The sequence below is a fragment of the Bemisia tabaci genome, chromosome 3 (assembly GCF_918797505.1).
Source record: "Bemisia tabaci chromosome 3, PGI_BMITA_v3".
Taxonomy (NCBI): Eukaryota; Metazoa; Arthropoda; class Insecta; order Hemiptera; family Aleyrodidae; genus Bemisia; species Bemisia tabaci.
The window spans coordinates 34,578,137-34,598,039 of NC_092795.1; the positions used below are offsets into that span (position 1 = coordinate 34,578,137).

The 19,903-nt window shown below is 37.4% G+C and overlaps 1 protein-coding gene across 4 annotated transcripts in view; it reads left to right on the forward strand.

The window, feature by feature from the left end:
- Window positions 1-15,072, forward strand: part of Mmp1 (Matrix metalloproteinase 1) — a 95,952-nt gene extending 80,880 nt beyond the window's left edge. The window contains exons 11-13 of one of the 4 annotated variants that reach the window (XR_002009816.2): window positions 1,026-1,239; window positions 8,416-8,594; window positions 9,736-11,174. Coding sequence is in view for 3 of the 4 variants with exons in the window: in XM_019056170.2 (XP_018911715.1) it covers window positions 1,026-1,239; window positions 13,984-14,216 (447 nt within the window). In the remaining variant the exon portion in view is untranslated. Of the gene's footprint in view, window positions 1-1,025; window positions 1,240-6,162; window positions 7,294-8,415; window positions 8,595-9,735; window positions 11,175-13,983 lie in introns of those variants that run through there. The other 3 variants (XM_019056170.2, XM_019056173.2, XM_019056172.2) reach the window with 3 other exon arrangements.
- Window positions 15,073-19,903: the final 4,831 nt, after the last annotated feature.

The window sequence follows — 19,903 nt, forward strand, 5'->3', positions numbered from 1 at the left end:
GCCGGGACGGCTAGCCTTTTTTTTATATCTAAAGGGGTAATTGAAACAGTAGAGCGGCCTTTCATTTTTGCCGTATGGAATGCGTTAGCCTTAATATCCTGTTTTTCTTTATTTAACTATCAAACATAATTGAAGGGCTTGGAGGACAAAGCGCATAAGTGAAATTTCTGCTATTTTGAGAAAGACATGTTTGAAGTTTCGAAATTACATGGATCCTTATAGCGGAAAGAAAGTTGGAATTGACTTTTTGATGCTTTAAAATTTGAATTCGGGAGCGAATTTCTCACAGAATATGCACCGAGACTAGTTTTACTTGAAATCAGTAATATCTCAAGTTTTTCAAAAACTGCGCTTATGCGCCTTGTCCTCCAAGCTCTTCAATTGAGGACACTCAGATACAGCACGGAAATTCGAATATAGGCGAGACAAAATAGGTTAGAAAGATTTTTTCTCAGAAAATGTATACAGTTGAACTACTTGCAGCGTAATTGCCATGGCGGTTTTGCAGTGACTAAACAATCGTTGCGGGTGGCCCTTTAGAGCTCCGCATGCATATTCTAAGGAGGCAATCGCCTCCTAGTCTTCTTAGCCAGTCCGCGCCCCTGATTGTACCGCAAATCTCCATGACATGCAAGAACTCTATTGGCAACTAGATCTCCTGGGAAACATGCAAAGTCAGGACTCTTAGTACATACATAAAAGCGGCTTTTATAGCGCTCTGTGACACCTAGCCATCGAATTCCCCTATCCTCCCAAAGCCTTTCAGGGAGTTGGCACTCCCTCATTTCCTCTAAAATTCCTTATCGCCATCCTTCCAGTGGGCGTCCGGCGTCCCCTTCGTCTCTTCCCAGGAGGAACCCAATCAAGCATCTTCTTCGGCAGCCTTTCTTCCTCTCATGACTCTCAGAACGACTTTTATTATTATTATCATTTTTCTGAGTTCTCGATTGACGGTGTGAGGGGGAGGATGGCATGGAATTGAGGGAAACCTCATATCGATGACTAATCGCGAGGTTATTTTTCAGGTGGATTCGGCGGACCCGCCTTTCCCGCGGTCGGCGGGCTACTGGTGGTTCGGATGTCGTTCGGCGACGAAGGCGGGCTCCACGCCGAGTCACTCGTCCGCCGCCACCGACACAGACGGGCAGGGCTCCGAGCTGGAGCCCAGCTGGGTCATCGGCCAAGAGGGCAAACACAAGAATCAAAACACCGACGTCGACGACCTCATCCTAGACGCAGGTAAGCCAACTCAAAAATCACTCCTCTCACTATCACATTTCACATATAATCTGCCTCGTCAGACGCATAGAGCACAATAAAGCCGTAATGTACTGGAGCACCGATAAAGTCAATCCACGAAGAGGCCATTCCGAGCCCCTTGTTCGCCGGAAAGTGGAAAGCATCTGGGAACCGTTCGGCATTTTTTAACATAGCGGCTTATGGGAGAATCGCGGGCTGCGAGTGTTTTTCGGGATTTATCAATTAATTCGGGATTTTTAATTTAAATCGATCATTATTTCCACAAATTTTGGCAAATTGTGTTCACCGAAGTCATGACAAATTCAGAAAAGTACAACACTCAGTTTTTTTTAAAATAAATATTATACTTGTATTTTCTGAGTGAAGACCGAAGCTGGGACCCCGCTCATACGGCATCGCCAGTCGCCGCACACTAGTCTCAGGAGTCCTGGACAAAACAGCCTCAAAAAGTGACTTCATGGGCGCTCCAGAACATTGCGAATCTATTGAAGGTACTCAATGGTCAGACGCCGCACAGTGGATCGAGTCAGGAGAGGTCGAACTTTATTTGGAAACATTAAAAGCTTATAACTCTGTTTATACAGAATTTTGAGGTTCTGAAAGTGGTTGCATTTGTTTCCTCGTGCATTTTTCTTCCAGAGGCACCCCTTAAAAATTAAAATGTGACAGAATAAACATCAAGATTTGCAGTTTTAGTAAAAAATGTTTTGTTCGACCTCTCTGATTGACTCGATCCACTGTGCGCCGCTGCCCCAGCGAATCGACACAAGTCTGCACTGGAGTTGAAGTCATCACTCTTAATAAACTGATTTAATACAGACGTGTGATGTAGATGCAAGGTTCCAATGGCAAGGCGTGAACGATTGATTTGCACAACTTCTGTGTGCTGACATGTGTTGATTATGCGGAGCGTTGCGGAAATGTCAGTTTTTCCCCTCTTCTTCTTTTTACATATCCGTTTGAATAATTTAAAAAAAAAAAAGACAGTTTAATGATAGAGTTGAATTTTATTAATTGTGTAAGTAAGACTTTGTCATTATTTAAATGTCAGTATCTTCCTTTCTTTTTTAAATTCAAACAATCAGATGAATGTATAAACATTCAACAATACTTTTTTCAATATTTTTGGTGCCTTCTTCATAAGGAAAACATTAATATGGACCACTAAACAGAACTACTAACAGAAAATAGATATGCATGCGTGTCTTCCCATCATAATTCTACAAAGATTACGGTCGGTAACAGTTTTCCTTCAACATACAGTTGTGAACTTGTTGTTTTGTGATATAGTCGGTTAAAAGGGCTTTGAAGCTGGAAACTAAAATTTCTTAGTACAACGAATAAATGATGTGGGGTCTGAGAAATCTATTTTCAGTTTGTCATGAGGAACGTTATTCAATACCCTGAAAAATTTCGAGCCATAATTCTCATTATCAGTAATGTTCTGAGCTGTCTAGGCAAATCGTTTCTGAGCCTATCAACAGCCCCGGCAAACTTCAATGGCACCTCCCTCAAACTCTCTGTTCTTTTGCCTATAAAATTTCAATTACTCTCCAAGAGTCAATAAGTGAAAATTTTGAGTGTTGTAACCTGTGGTATACAGTTTTTCACCTTTGGAGCCTTTTTGTTCGACAGAGCACAGGGGAAAATTTCATGAGCCGCCCTGCGCCATCCGCAGCGCGCATGGCGCACGACCTGCCGTTATTCATCTAGCGTTGAGAGTCCACTTATTACTTCACACGACCAGTGTGTAATTTTAAATGTCGAAATTTTAAAAAAAAAAAAAAATTAAAAAACAAAAAAATTGACACGATATACGAGTTACTTCGCCAGGGAGCTCTCCTCGCAAGAAATCGTTCACCACCTGCCCGCGTCGGGGGCGCCATGGCGTGCTGCCAGTGCGCCTACAAACCTAACGGGCTACTTCACGCATTACGCAATGCTTGAAGTATCCCCTTAGGTTTGTAGGCGTTAGTATGCATTTTGAGCTGGCAGCGGCAGCACGCAGCGCCGCAGCGTGGCATAAACTTGCCCACAATTAATAGGTCAGGGTGTTAAAATGTAGGCGATTTGACATCAAATTCAAAATTAGCGACTCCAAATAACATCAGTTACGAAACTTTCGTGATCTTTCAGTCACTATCCGACTGATTTCTTCCTATTCTTGAGTTTTGGACCATAGTGCGCCGCGGGCGGCGGCGCTCATGAAATTCTCCCATGTGCTCAATCGCTTTACTTGCCTCAATCCCAAATTCAAACCTTTCGCTTACCAGAAACCTAAGTCTACTGGAATCAAATAGAGCATTAAACTTTTCTCAGTGTGCCTCATAAAGGTTCAATACATACAGTTTGCCGAATTTTTCTGATAAGTTTATGAGGTGTCGAACATTTGCGAAGAGAGAAAATTCTCGTAAAACTCAATTCTAATAGTTATTAGCCAATATTGAAATATAAGTTTGATTTCAGTGGATTGATATTTGGGTTTTTGAGAGTGGGAAGTTTACAGCGACTGATTTCAGTGTAAATATTTATTGCTAATTTCTATATTATGAGTCAATTTTCTATATTTAAATAATTTAATATGCATAAAATGTCGATGGGGAAACATTTCATTTGATTCCATAAGTCACATCCTGTTGTGTGGTCCATACAAAACTCAATTCATGTGTGCTTGTTCAATTTCTGGTTGTACATAGAATATTACAAAAAACCGCTTTCATAAGGATTCATGATGCATGACTGCATGGCATGTTGCATGACTAACACAGCCTCTGAATATATAAATCAAATGGTGAACTTTCAGCATCCTCCTGATATCTCGGAGAGAAATTGCGCTTTTGTTTGAATGCCTTGCTGTAAATTCCTTCATGAAGATCGAGAAAAAAACTGTGCGAGGGTTGCAGTTTGGCTTTGACTTAAGACATTTGGACAAAAATCAAATCGCATCTAATTCATGAAAACAAAATATTCTGACTCTATCGGCGAATTATAATGGTTTTTTTCCCGTACATTTCGTGAAATAATTTGCCTAGGCGAAATCAGCCAGTAGTAATTCTTGAAATTTGATAGCAATTATAGACTACATTCAATATAATTGTACTTAAGGTAGTCGAGATTTATCGATTGTAGAATCAATTATTTGTATTGGAGTAATATAAAGGAAAACAGTGTTGCCAAGTTGCAAAAACTGCTACTGTGCGAAATATGAGAGCCTAGACGGAATATATCAGTAGACGGTACAATGTAGGTATATCTTCTTGTTAGAGTGAAATTGCCTAAGAAAGTAAGTGGAGTATAATTTATTTATTTCCTATAAAGTCATTGATTTTATTGATGGGTAATTTATTTCGGCTAATTTTAAGAAATGGAAGAAGACTCAGCGATATTCCTGAAGATACGCATCCATTTTATTCTACTGAATAAACTAAATATTTAAAAAGAAGATCCTTGGGCATTCCATGACACTGGTTCGACAGAACAGTTAGGGTCGACAGAATTGCGATCCTTTGCGGAGATTCATGAAAAATGTTGGAAATTAGAACAATTAATATTATTGAAAAAGAAGCACTTCAAAATTCGGTCCATGTTACATCACAAAATTGTCAAAAATGGATTCTCAGTAAATGCACGCCTTTTAATTACAACTGCTCCGTGCAGGTCGTGTTGTGTAGACTTGATTTTACAAGGAGGAACTTTTCTGGATTTTCATCCATAAAAGCGCAAATCTGTGTAGGAAAACTAATGGCACAAATCTTGTTTCTAATATGAATAAAAAATATCAGTTCCTTACCACAAATTGTTGTCCATATTTGTAACCTCGTTGCGCATGTACGTGTCAAGCTGGAAATAAACCACACTAATACCACATACCAAATACCGAAAACAACACGCAGTATAACCGTCAACAGTGCAAACGTCTCGTATTTCTCATTCCAATTATCGGATCGTCTTATTTTCGATTCAAAACTTCAGTAAGTTGGCCCCTTACTTAAATCTAAGAGCATAAAATGGAGGCATGTATTAATGAAGCAATGGAAATAGCCAAATAGAAGCTCTCACGTCATTAGCTAAAAACTATGGTTTTTTCTTTTCCTTTTTTTTGAAAAAAACTTAATAAATGATTAATTGGATCGTATATACTTCCACGGCATACACATTATTATCAATGAATAATACAACAATTTGTGTACGCTTTACAGTGTTGTTTTTGATTACCGCATTTTCAGTCAATTAAAACCGTGTACTCGCTCTTTAATTTTGCATAACTTTGACGGCAGATTACCACAAGTCTTACGCTACAGCTTATTCGTAATTTCCTCGAATTTTGAGGAGATGGAACCTCAAATTTACAAGATTTTCAGCGATATTTCTCGTTTATGTTACGTTTTTTGATTGGACATAGGAGAGGATATTGAAATGTTTATGCGGTAGAGAAGGGATTCATCCCCACCCTCGAATGTTCACCCTTCAGAGAGACTTTAACCCAGCTATATGATTGCTGCGAACCACTAAATTCCTCGAGTTAACATAGGTGCAATCCGCAGGCCCTCTCCCTCGAAAAATTTCAAGCTGCGTTTTCGAACACCGGTGCTTACTTTGTTTTCATGTTCACCAAAACTGAATTACGGTGGAAATTACAATATTTGCATAAGTTTGGAGTAGCACTCGCTCAATTGAAACCAACACTGACCAGACTGACCCAATGCATTGATTGTAAAGCTATACCGCACGATTTGCACCCATTAAAATTCAAAGCACCCCGCTGCACCTGCTCTGTTGCTTGCCCCTCAAGCTATCTTGGCTTCACGCCCGCAGCTTCCAAGATTTACGATTGAAACAATTTCGTAAAGTAACATCAACGAAATTTCAAAGTGTACATGGTGTTCCATTTCGTTTCCGCAGCTCGGAGGAGGTGGATCTCAATCCTGCTGTCCGGCTCGTAGCATGAAGGTCGCCGGTTTGAACCCCGACGACGTGTGTAAATACCTGAACCACCGGTGAAACCAAAAATATCTCAGTTGTAATTACCAAATGAAAAGGCACCTATGCTTGACGTAGTGGTGTATTCAAAAAGTAGACAGAAAGCAGACGTCGATCACAGAAACCATGCGTGTTATAGGTATAGTTCGGCGAGATGAAAGCTACAAGTCAAAATTAAAGTTTGGTTTTTTTCTGGGGGAAAAGAGAAAAAAGTAGTTGACTCCTCAGAGAAAATCATTGAAATTTGTGAGAACGTTGATTGTAGCTCAAACATGATTGATGATCGTTGTTTATGGTTGAATGTATTCACTCCAAATTTTTCCTCTGACTCAGTTGATTTTTGATGGGTCTTTCGGTTGAGTGTAAATCGACCGTTTTATTTTCTGCATATTATTATTGCTCTAGAAAAGATGGTCTTCACGATTTTTTGAAACTGTACAGTAAGCTGTAAAATTTTCAGTTCGTGAGGATAACCCTTGAGAGAATTTTAATTTGGGTACTCTAAAACAGTTGGTTTGATACCTTCTTCACCGTAAGAGGCAAGGCAGTCATAGGAAAAAACTAAACACACAGGAAAAATCTGAGCCGATGAGGGGGAAAAAACTTCCTCATTATTATTATAAAAATATTTGCGTGCGATTTATACTTTCCTCAACTACAACTCGAGTTGTCTTTCCAAACTTTGACTGGAGCTCTGAAGATTCCTTTCGCTACTCATTTTTGACAATAATTTGGTAAATATAATCATAGATTTTGGATCTAAGGTTACTGCCTTTTAATTCAAATCCCCACCAGTGTATGTACAGTTCTGTACAGGAATCGACTGCTGAGACTAAAATTCAAGCCTTGTCAAGCATTTGGAATCGTGTACATATTGTAGTCGAATTGTGAAATGTGTATGATATAAGTACCTTCTGAGTCGCAATGCCATTGTTCTAAAGCGGACAGGAAAGTAGCTGTAAATATCCTCTAAGTTTAAGTTATTTAAATACTGTACATATTTATTTATACTTAAAACGACTGGTATTTTAATAAACTTCTCGTTTAAATACATCCTTCATTTTCATTTGTGGTTAATCATTATTAATAAACAAAATATTTTTTTATATCATTATTTTTTTAATTTTTTTTATCTACATGAATTCATTTCAAATGATCATCAGAGAAAGCTCTGAATGAGATCTTCGATTAGGTAGTTGAACTTTAATGGGAGACAAATTGTTGACGTTCGTGTTGTTGTGTTCGGAGGGGCAAGACGCAAGTCCTGCTCATTTTGTTATAATTCTAACAATAATGAAATGTCTGAAAATATGATAGGAATGAGTTATATTTTGGAAATTATAGGTAAATTTTCCGGTTTGATGGTTTTTAATTAACTAAGAAAATATCGTTCATGTTGTCGTGAACTGGATGATCTAAGAGGGGGAGGGGGTTAGTAATGTCAATAATTGAATCAAGTTGAACTTCTTTGTGGGCATGAATACTTTTATGGGCTTTAATGGGCCTGTTGCAAACTTTTGCTAGAGCAGAATGAAGAGTTGTTTCCTATAGATAATGCCTCAAAAATCACGATGAGCGCATCAGCAAAGTCTGAAATGCACTCATAAATTCACAATCTGCGTAAGAAATTTGCGTTATTTTGAGCTTCCCGCTTCAAAAACGATACTACTGCACAGGTGAACATTTTGTTAGAGGAGTCGCTCCATCGTCGGCAATATTCATCATGGCCGACGCTTGCGAAGTTCCTCGCGTAATTCGAGGAGAGTTCAAGGTCAGTTAAGGCGGGCGAGGAAAATATGAACGTAAACACGCCGATTGTTATATGGTTTAATCCTGTTCAGGTGTTATCTCGTCCCATCACACGTGTTTTGGCGGACTGGCGTCGGCCATGATGAGTATTGTCGCCAATGGAACGACTCCTCTAACAAAATGTTCACCTGTACCGTAGTATCGTTTTCGAAGCGGGAAGCTCAAAAAACCGCAAATTTCTTACGCAGATTGTGAAGTTATGAGTGCATTTCAGACTTTGCCGATGCGCTCATCGTGATTTTTGAGGCATTATCTGCAGGATACAACTCTTAGTTTTGCTCTAGCAAAAGTTTGCAACAGGCCCATTGTTAATACTGCAACCTCTCCATACTTACGATATCTTAAATGTTTTGGGTTTCTTTCTAGAGATACCGAGTGACTCACTAATGGACTTGATCTGAAACTTGCGACCTCTCCAGATAGCTTTTTAATTTAGTGGATGTATTTCTAGAACTCTGAAATATTCGGAAATATTCACACGTAAAATTCTCATATTTTTTTACATTCTCACGAGACGAACCGGTTTGGATTCGTGAACAACAATGGTAACTAACTAATAAATTATTCAGTTTTTAATTTTCTAATTCATTCATTCATTTCATAAAATCACGATTTAACCTCTAGGTAATAAATAAACTGTACACCCAACATGTTTACATATTCATTTACTCATTAAGTTGGTATCCGAGGAAAGTCGTATTTTCCTGTATAATCATTATTTTCTGTACAAAATATGTAAAGCTAGCAGTATATTGGGTTAGTGGTTCAAGGTTACCGCATGAATTTTTTAGGACGCACTGAAAATTATTTAATTTCTAGAATCACAATCATTTAAATGCATTCGTAAGTAAATTGAGATGGTCATTTTGGCTGCAGTGTTTAATATTTCCCTACTTTCTCCTCAAGCCATGTAAACAAACATTACCCTATGGTCCAAAAATGATTACAAAAAATATTTAAAGATTGACAAAATTTAAGAACCTCTGATTGTCCTGATAAAAAAAATCTGTTACATCCACTTCCGTTTGATAATTTCAGTTTTAACTGTTTCAAATTACCTTGAACCGAAAATAATTTTTTTGAATTTATGGCGAAGAGATCAAGATTTTTCACTATTTTTGGAAAAATAACTCTTCAAAGCCACGAACTCTTTTTGTCTCTTCCTCTTCAATTGCTTCTCTTATTTGTAAGTGTTGAAATTCCGAAAATTCTGTAATTTATGACATGCTGAAAATTTCAAGATCAGTGTCTTTTCAGGAGCTAAAAATCGTTTAAAATATCATTGTGTGGTGCAAATTTTTACTGAGAATTTTTCTTGCAGGAGCAATGCATTATTTTGTCTGAAATTAGGAAAAGAATCAGAATTTCAATCTAAGTTTAAATATTTGACTATTTGCCTAGGCATTTGACAAAATGCCTGATTTTACTATTTGCCTGCGACATAATCACCATCTCAATTTTTCAATCGAATAATAACACGAGCGCTAAAGGTAGTCAACACTTACCGACCGCTGTTAAAAAACAAGCAAACTCACTCAATTTTTAGAGTTGCCTACATAATGCACGAATTCAAGGGTATAACAAGGGTTAATAATTGAGATTTAAGTGTTCGGACCTTGTTTTAAATCAATATTTTGTCCAAGACGTTAGATTTTTTTACGCTTCATTGCCGTTTGTGTTCCACAGAGAGCGAGCAACCCCGGCCTACCCAGGACTTCGTGTGACAAACCTTGAACAAACCAAAGCTAGCGGAATTTATTTATTTCTGACACTCGAAGCCCTAATTTATTGTTCTTCAGCGAAGCTTCTCCATATTGTTATATTTAGCAATGATAACTCGCCTTTGCTGACAGCCGATCATAGCGATCCTGCAATAAGCACGAACAGTCAAACGTGCGAACCTCTGATAGTGGGAATCACTGGAGCAAAATGAACACGGAGGTTAATAGATATGTGTACACAGTCAATTCATTCATGAGCCCCAGCGTTAGTTGGTTGAATTTGGAAGGATCGAAGAGCATCCGACAAATGAATAAACTTCTCTCAATAACCAATGATATAGCTTCATTCAGTTAAGTTTTCAAGTAAGGCTCCAGATGAAATGGACGCATACCATCCGATCAAAGAATATTGCACTCTCAGCGCTATAATACTTACTTGAAAGTAACCAGAAACATTGCATCTGAAGTTCCGGCTCCGGATTTTCTTGAATAGTACATGGAATGATCGTGATTCATGCAACTTATCTTCTTATTTCTACGTTCTTTACGATATTTTATTAAGTGACAGCGCACCTACTTATACGAATTGCGGAAGATTAGTTTAAAAGATGAAATTGAAAATAATTGAGATCTCTTAGGTGTTATACCTATAGATGAGAAGTTTAAAAAAGTTTCTAATGTGGAATCAATTGTATTTATGATGAAGTTGAAAATTTTTAAGCACAAACGATGAAGTGTTCGACAATTTTTGTTTTATTTATTCATTATTATAGCTATCCCATCATACAATCCTGTCATCCGTTTGGATCGTCTCAAAATTGTTTTAATGGAAAAAGGAACTATGTAAATCCGACTTTCAAAATAATCCATGAAATTTCTATGAAGGACGTGTAAAAAATTCACTTAAGTTGCGACAACGAATGATTTTATTTAGAAATGATACCTCTAGTTTGTTTGGACTTATTAAGAAGAATACTGTACCTGGACATTGTAGTCTATGTTTACAATAATTATTTCTGGCCATCTACTTACGATATTTTTCCCTATGAAAGGCAAACAACACACTGTTTCAATATAACGCGTGAAAGTAGCATTTTGCTTAGGTCCAGTGACTCAATCTGGACTCTAAAGTTATTCAAAAAGAGCTAAGTACCTCGTGAGAACTGATAATATTTCTCATGAAATGACACTCCATGTTGACCCCTTTTCGGTGGCCCTTCAGAATTCGAAGGGAGCTTAGGTAGAGGAGAAGAAACTTAGCAGGTCTGTGATTCTGAAAACATGTCTGATACCTACGAAAAAAAAAATCCTAAATGTTACCGACGATTAAATAAAAATGTAAATATTATGTATGTACCTGACGTGATTTTTTAAATTAAAATAAACTTTTATAATACGTTTCCATCGAGAGTGTTTAGATTTTCTGTAATCTCGAAATAACTTGAGCTTTTCCTTTTTAGCGTATCAAGCGAAAACCACTTCGTTCGTCTCAGTTCTGATTCTTTTCTTCTTTGATTTGGAAATGACTTGTGCAACATTATCTTAAAAACAGAATAACTATTAAATATTACAAACCTAGCAAGTGCATAAATAAAGACATGCACGCCAATATGTTTGTATCAGTTTTGTTAGAAACAAATGTTCAAACCTAGTCAGTTTCAAGAACGTAACTCTATGTCAAGGTTGCAAAACTAACTAAGAAATTCCATGTTTTACGAGATTCCAACTATATATGCAATGCTTGTCCTGAATATTGCTGATTTTTGCGGGACCAGTACGAAAGAGCAATGCAATTTTCAGTTAGTAAATTCCAACATTTTTCCGGTAAAAGTACAATTTACGAGTGGAAATTTTGCAACGTCAATGTATACTGTTGTCTAGGAAATTATGATTTGTGTCTTCATAGCGCAAATTGTTAGGAACAATTTCTTTAATCACATGGCCATGGGGCCAAGAGTTCAACTCACAAAAGGGTTCATTTTTCATACACTTGCGTTAAAGTCTCCAGGGGAAATTGGTGGTTTGACCATATTAGTTGGTTTGAAAATAGATAATTTGGTTTTGAACGATGGGGCGAATAGTTCAACTTCTAAAATGAAGGGTTTATTTTGCATACACGTGCGTTAAAGTCTCTATGGGAATCGAGGGCTTACAATTAGTCATATTATTTTGGCTTGAAACTTTCGGAAAATTTGGTTTTCGACGATGGGGCGAATAGTTAAACTTATGGAAGGTTTCATTCTTCATACACGAGTGTTAGAGGTTTTTTTTTTTAGGGAAATTGCAGATTTGGTCGCACTATTTGATTTGAAAATTTTCGACCTATATAATTCATATCCACTTTACTCGGATTCGATTCATACTTATAATACTTACTCTGCAATTTCGAGAAGAAAAAGAATCCAATGTCTTGGTCTTGCCGATGCACATTTTTTACAGAAAAGGTAAGATTTCTCCTGGCAGAGCTTGGAGATGTTGCTGCGAGAAAAATGCTGGTTCGAGAGTTCCAGCTTGATCTCAAAGGTAGGACTGACTTACTTTTTGCCGTAGTTAGAATTTTGTTTTGGTGGAGGTACGCCCAGCGTGCTCTTTGACTTTTCAATTTTCTATCGTTCTAACCCTTTTCTAATTCTTGAGTCAGTACTGTCAAGTGTGCGTTTTAGTGCGTTTTAGCGTTCGAGCGGTACTTTGCTCCTCTAAAAACTGTATAATTTCTGAGCGGAGCAAAAAATTACCTTTTCAAACATTAAAAACCGAGCATCCTGCTAAATATGCTTGTTTCCTTATACTCTGAGAAAAAAGCTTTGCGTGTGGGACCCGAAGTTGAGGTCATATGGATCTCTAAAGTTTTCGGATCACGTATCTAAAAACTTGAGGTCCAGCTACCGAAGTTCAGGTCAGACATCTGAAGTATTTGTACTTCGATATATACCGAAGGGTTCGGGTCACACATCTGAGGTGCTCCGGAACATTCCGAAGTGCCTCGATGTCTGACCCGAACTTCGGCAGCTTGACCTCAAGTTTTCGGATGCGTGATCAGAAAACTTCAGAGATCCATATGACCTCAACTTCGGGTCCCATGACTCCCATGCACGAAGTTTTTTTCTACGTGTACGGAGAAACTTTTTTATGATTTTCAAGATGTTTAAGATTTGTTAATTGATTTCATGGAAAAAATTGATGCATTTTGAAAACCCCAGCTTATTTTTAAAACAAGATCCACATGGCAATACAATTGCAATATTAATGCAAAGTTTGTAGATTCAGAAGTCCCATGAATACCATGCAATGTGCACAGACCAATAACGATTTTCAGTTCAAATTCACTGTATTCCAGGCATTAAAGGTCGAAATGAGTCTATACCCTAACTATTAGTTACATTATGTTTTTCACCTTGTATTTAAGATCGTTAGAGTAAATTTTGTTCGTCAATCAGTGATCATTCATCACAAAGTTGCTGCACTTTCAAATTCTTTCAAATATGTACATTCATTCTCCGTCATGAAGAATGTTTCATGTATTATCAAAATTTCAAGTATGTAGAAGGTGAAAAATTAAAGTAAACACGAAGATGATAAGGTTGTTGATATCAACTGTATTTTTCCATGCTTTACACCATTAAAACTACTTGAATTTTTACGAAAACTTTTCAAAAATAGCCAAAACTTATGAGTAAGTGGATTCCCCCTTCCTCTCCCCTTTTTTTTAATTTTGCGAGAGTAAGTATCAAGAAAAAAACAAAATTAAGGAACCAGATGATGAAAAAATTGATTAAATAATTGTTTTCGTCCTCCCTCCATAGATACCAGTATACTTGCTCTGAAACGAGTGTGAAAGTACCTTCGTCTTGCAACGAAGAGAAATAATCTACCCTCTAATAATGTTCACTGAAAAAAAAAAAAAAAAAACACATTGGATCTAGAGTGCAGACTCTTGAAAACATCGACAAGAAAAAATACTCTTGATTCAATCGGAGTTTTGCTTGAATCAAAACGAAATCCGCTTAAATTAAGAGGCTTGGTTCTTGATTTAAGCTAGATTCTGATTGAATCAAGAGTACTTTTTCTTGTCGATGTTTTTAAGAGTCTGGACTCTAGATCCGATGTGTTTTTTTTTCCGGTGTTGTTGTAAAAAAGTTGCAAATGCTACAATTGCTTCACTGACTGGTGAAAGTTCCTACCGAAAAATCAAATTTCAACGTTTCATTTTCAGGTAATCCTTGGGCTTGGCGTTTTAGAGGATGGTTTTCTCAGCAGAAAGCGTCTCCAGAAGCTGTTTCGTCCAACGGAACATCCTCATCAAAAGATGTAGCAGAAGCGATCTCACCAGAGACTATCTTACCCCAGAATACGAGTACTGTGGAACACACGTCTTCCTCTTCACTTCGTTCGCCATCAATCGCCCTTATTTTAATTGTCTTTGGCATAATCCTGACTTCATTTTGAGTCTTCAACCATTCCATAAACTCGCACAAAAGGGGACCCCCCAGTTAAAAAATATCAAATCTTATTTGGTTTTTAAAGGAGCCTAAAACGTATGATCTCATAGATGTTTTTGGATTGAAATAGTTTGTTAAATGTACCAGATAGGAAGTTTGGAATGAAAATAGCATCATTTTCAGAATGACACTCCTGGAGGTTACTTTAGAAATATGAAAAATTTATATGTTTCATTTCTAAAATCTAATTCCTAACAAGTGCAAAATTCACTCGCAGTTCAAAAATTAAATGCAATTTTACCAAACGCAAAAAGAGAAAAATGTTCAAATCATAAATTTCTTTTCGATTCCAAGGAAATTATACCGATGTCCTCAAGTTTTCCTTAAGTGTTTTTGCTGATTTCATTTGTTTTCTTAATCCTCAAGAGAAAATACTTGAGATTACAGATATCGCAAGAATGCATGTTTAAAATTACTCCTATACTTTTGTAAAGTCTTGTTTGGACAATTTCCGGCTCCTTTCTTTTACCGGTTCAAAGTTTAAAAAACATAAAGATGAACATGAAAACGCGTGCAGGAAAAATGCAAATGAATATTCATCAGATTACTCATGGAACAATTCCACTATGTCCCAGTGATTTTAATGCTATGCTCACATTTACTATATAATATGTAATTGTCTTTTAATTTGTAAATTTTACTTTAAAATGCAGCAATTGTATATATTTATTCTTGTACATTTTATTATTAATATTATAATTGTTTTTTGTATTGAGTGTTTCTCTGCATCAGAGAAAAAGCCCTGTGCCTAGATTAGTAACTCACATATTTCCATATTAAATTGATTTTACTTTGAAAAAGTCCATGATGGAGTCAATTTATTTCCAGTTCTTTAGAGCTGAATTTATTTGCAAACCAAACTTGCCCCCTCCAGGGCCGGATTTACCTACTTACCGCCCCTGCCTGTATTTTGCCACCCCTTTCTCATTCGTTTTGAAAAATCAATAAAAACCATCAAGTGAACGTGCCGGTGGGAGAGGGGTGCATAAGACGCGTTTACTCGTGTCAGACAAGTTTTTTGTGAAAGCCCTGTCAACACCACTAGCAAAAGTTCACGGAACTTTGCACGAAAGTTGTGTTCCGTAAACCTAACTCTGTGTAGAAAAAGCCTTCCATTATAAGAAATGAACGAAAAAATCATCCAAGAACAAACACAAATGTGCTTATAATCTTAACTTCCGCCTCCGCCGCGCCGCGTTGACTGCACTGTGTTTGGCGCAATGCGTGAAGTATTCATGCAGTCTTGTAGGCGCTATGCGTTTCACGCCGATAGCTGCTGACCGCACTATGTTTGACGCAATGCGTGAAGTATCCATGCAGCTTTGTAGGCGCTAATATGTCTTACATGCCGATCGCCGCGCCTAGGGCTTTTCCTTTCCATCTCAAGTCCTCGTCATCAATGCTCTCTGCGCCGCGCCGTTCAAGGCCAAATTGCGTGTTTGATTTCTCCCTTATCTCGACTAATTAAAGGCGCTGTCTTGTATCACCGAAAGACGACAAAATTAGAATTCAATTTACTCTCCAGAAATGAGAGATTTTGTCAACTTTTATCGTTGGTATTGTTTTTTTCTGGATCCGATTTTTAACATACCGACGTTTAAAAAAAAAACTTGTAAAATTTGCTGCTATGGGCCGCAACCCATGTGGCCACTCCCTAAATCCGGTCCTGGCCTTCTCATTACTATTTTGTTATGAGTACCTACATTAAGTTAAATGCTATCATAATAATTGAGAGCCTTGGAGGACAAGGCGTATAAGTGTAGTTTTTGCTATTTCGAGAAATATGTGTTCGAAGTTTCGAAAATACATGGAGATTTATGGCGAAGAGGAAGTTCAAAAAGACTTTTTGATGCTTAAAATTGTACCTTGGTCGCGAATTTTTCATAGAATATGCAATAAGACTAGTTTTACTTGAAATCATTAATATCTCAATTTTTCAAAAACTGCACTTATGCGCCATGCCCTCCGAGCCCCTCAATTAAACTAAGGTCAGCAGAAAACGGTCCATTTTTCAGTTTATATGATAGTAAAAATTTAACTGAAAATGAGTTTACCTTACAGATGTACTTTTTTTTTTTTTACTAGAAATAAGTACATTTATATTTTTCACCTCATTTCTGCTGAACTCAGCACGGATAGAGTGCTAGTGACCATTGCAGTTCGAAAGCCTCTTAGATAAAATTTAGAAAGAAACAAGCGCCTGGCCATTATTCATTGCTTCGTTTTCGTGTACCAACTAAGTGGCGACAGACTTTCAGGGGTTGTTCTACGGCTCAAAACAAACAGAAAAGTCCTTTACTAAAATCTTCTAAGATGCGTGGTTCTCAAGTTACGGGAAGTTCAATTTTTGAAGAAAAAAAAAAAAAAAAAACCGTACGTGTTCGGTTATGACGACACAGTGGCTTTCCTAATTGTTGGAACTCAAAACAAGCAGTGAACTCCAACACAATGTGTTGATAAGGCGCGTCATTAACTCGCACATATCAACCCCTTTAGTTTTCATTTACAGAGATTTCAAAATAGGCAAACAGCATAAAAAGAGAATTCACGATCCAACACTGCGAGGTCAAAGACGCACCTTGACGAGACCGTGTATTGTGAAAGTAGAAAGCTATTCGATCGAATTTAAGTTTTTTGATCTGCCTCAAGCAAAATCTTATCAGATTCTTGAAGAAAAGTGCTACGGAATAATTTAAGCGAAGAAAGGAAAAATTCTGTCGAACTCCTAGAAGATAAAGTCGATTTAAAGGTATTTTGGGGCTAAAATACCCAAATCACCGGTAGTAAAAATCCCGTTATATTATTGAAAAGAAATTGACTCGATATAAATGCAATTGCATTAAATACGTCTTGATTTTGTTATTTTAAACGTCTTTCCATGCAAAGAAGTTCAACCATGTCGTTGCTTTATTCATTCATGAATTGAAAGTAAGCAATCTACATCCCGAAAATCTACTGATTTGCCGTAAAAAATTGCAGAAACTTGATATACCAGGTCGATGCACCCACTCGTTGAATTTACCAACCAATTTTGTGAGTGCAAATGTGTAAGAATCAATATGCTATAGTCATTTTGGGTGCATTTATTTTTCATGAAACAATAATAATTTCAATCCCGAAAAACCATCAATTTTCCGTATAAAATCGAAAAAATCAAAATATGTCAACTCCCCGACGTGAAAATTAGATTCTACGTATGTAAAATGTAAATACTTATGTATCGATATGCTGAACAGAACTATGTGTGGACAGTCAGAAGCCCGCGGCAACATTAATTCAACAGAAAAACTGTAAAAATTAGATAGGATTTTAGCCGCTTTGCCCGCCTCTCCTCGCTACTTACAACAAACCGTTCTTATACTCATCTCAAAATTTTTCTCAGAGCTTTGGGTTATTATCAGCTTCCATTTAAACTCCGGTTCGATGGCCGAATCGGCTGCCAAAAAAGCAAGCCACTGTTGAGGGGTTCTATGAGAAATTCGTGATATTATCGGCTCTCAGGAAATCACCCCATGGCTAAAATTGGTGGTATAAATGTTTAAGTGCTTAAAATAATCGTATTCAAGAAACTAAGGAATTAAACTATGGAGTCAATTTCTTTTTAATAATATAACGAATTTACTACCGGTGATTTAGCTATTATAGCCCCAGAATACTTTTAAAGCGCCTTTGCGTTCCAGAATCTCGACGGAATTTTTTTTTTTTTTTTTTTTTTTTTTGCTTAAACGATTCAAGAAACATTGTAGTTAAAAATATAAAGATTTTTCGATTTGGACGTATGAAAAATGTTTAACTCGTTCAGGCACACCGTGTATTGTATGGAGTACTGCTGTTATTCGACCGTTGTCTTCAGGTCAAAATTCTTACAAAGAAGCCCCTTGCAAGAGGCAAATTTTTTGTAATTTCTCCCAGTTTTTTCAGCGTTAGGTATATAAATGAATTGTTTGTCAAATTTTGAGGTCAATTATATTTAATTGTAATTTATACTTTCTTTTTTTCCCCTTCATTTTATTTTTCGTATCGAGGAGTCGAGGTTTTGTTGATTTCTTCGGATTTCGATTACTGTAACTTCTCTTCTATTCGGCCGATTTTTATGAATGAGGTCTCTTTTTATTTGTGTTTTAACGGAGAGTAAGGAAAAAATTGCTAAATACATGCGAAACAATTTTTTTTTGAAAATTGGATGAATCCTAGCGTGACGGTGAAATGGTTAATGAAGCGTGAGTAATTGGGGTACGGGTATCGGCCGCGTTGGGACCCAAGGCCCATTGTTCTTCGTGACGCCGACGCAGTGATCAGGAGCGTGGGGACGAGAGGGCTTAGTGGACTCCTGTATGAGCCACGTTTAGCAAATGGTCTAATGAGTCTCGAGGCTCATCACAGATTGCACTTACCACTATCCTGGTGGCCCCGGCTATCAGAGCAAGGAGTACCAACTTTTGAAAAGGATAACAGTGTTGTGGAGATATGTCAAAGCAACGTTGTGAACAAAACGGAGTGAGTGAAATTCTCATTCAAGGAGTGCCGAACTGGTCAGCCATCCTCGAATCAGTTCGCTTGCTTCCGCTTATATATGCATATTTTAAATCAGCGCGCCCCATTCTAAGGTTTTTTTAAAAAAAACCAAGAAACGTAGACTCTTGGTATTCATTATACATAAACTAGCGAGCCCCAGAATGAGAAACAAATTTTAATCATTATTATTGACGGATTAGTAAACTTTTTACACGCTTTGGAAAATCTCAGAAGTTCGCGGTAGTCACTTTTCGGTAAGGAACTAGGGGACTCGGTTATTGTATCGAGGGGGGGGGGGGGGGTCGAAACGATCGCAAAGGCGGTATACTACGTATACGCGCCAAAAAAATCAAGAACTTAAAGAGAGGTTCTTTCGTTTTTTTCGTAAAACCCCTCCTAATGGAGTTATTGGCCTTTAAAAAAAGTACCGTTTTACCTTACGTCATGACCTACTTTATTTGGGACGTGCGGTAATGTCATTTAAGGTAGGTGTTTGTGAGATAACTATTCGACCACGGGGGACGCCTATATTGCCGCCAGCCGGAATTGAAGGCGCATCGTAAACGGTGGCGAAGACCTCACCGCTATGCATGTAAGCGAATGCCCGCGTTTTCCTGCGGAAATTTTTCCCGCAGAGGTGGCGATTATAGAGAGAAAACGTTTTATCTAAACCTGAACTTCCTATTTCACGGCTAGCATAGCTTTTCATAGTTTTCAAATGATTGAATTGGATGATTTAGGTTCACCAAATCACGATTTTTTTTCCTTATGATTTTCCGCAATTTTTCCGATCCTTGTCGAGTGATTTCATGATTTCAAACACTCCAAGTTTGAGGAATTTTTGAGATAATCATGGTCGTAACTATTTTTTTACTGCAAGGCTCTAAGTCTGGCCATTTATGATGTTCTGAGAGGTAATATATACTGATTAAGCAAGCATGGATTGTAGAAAGGTAAACATTCCAATTAATTGGAAAGAGTACATTGCAGCACTTACATATTTATTACTTAAGAAAAAGAAAGGGGAGAGAAAAAGAGACAGCGAAATTGAAGTTGCATCATTTGAAAACCAATCAACAAAGTAGTGGCGTAAATTAGCGAGTAATGCAATCGCATCAG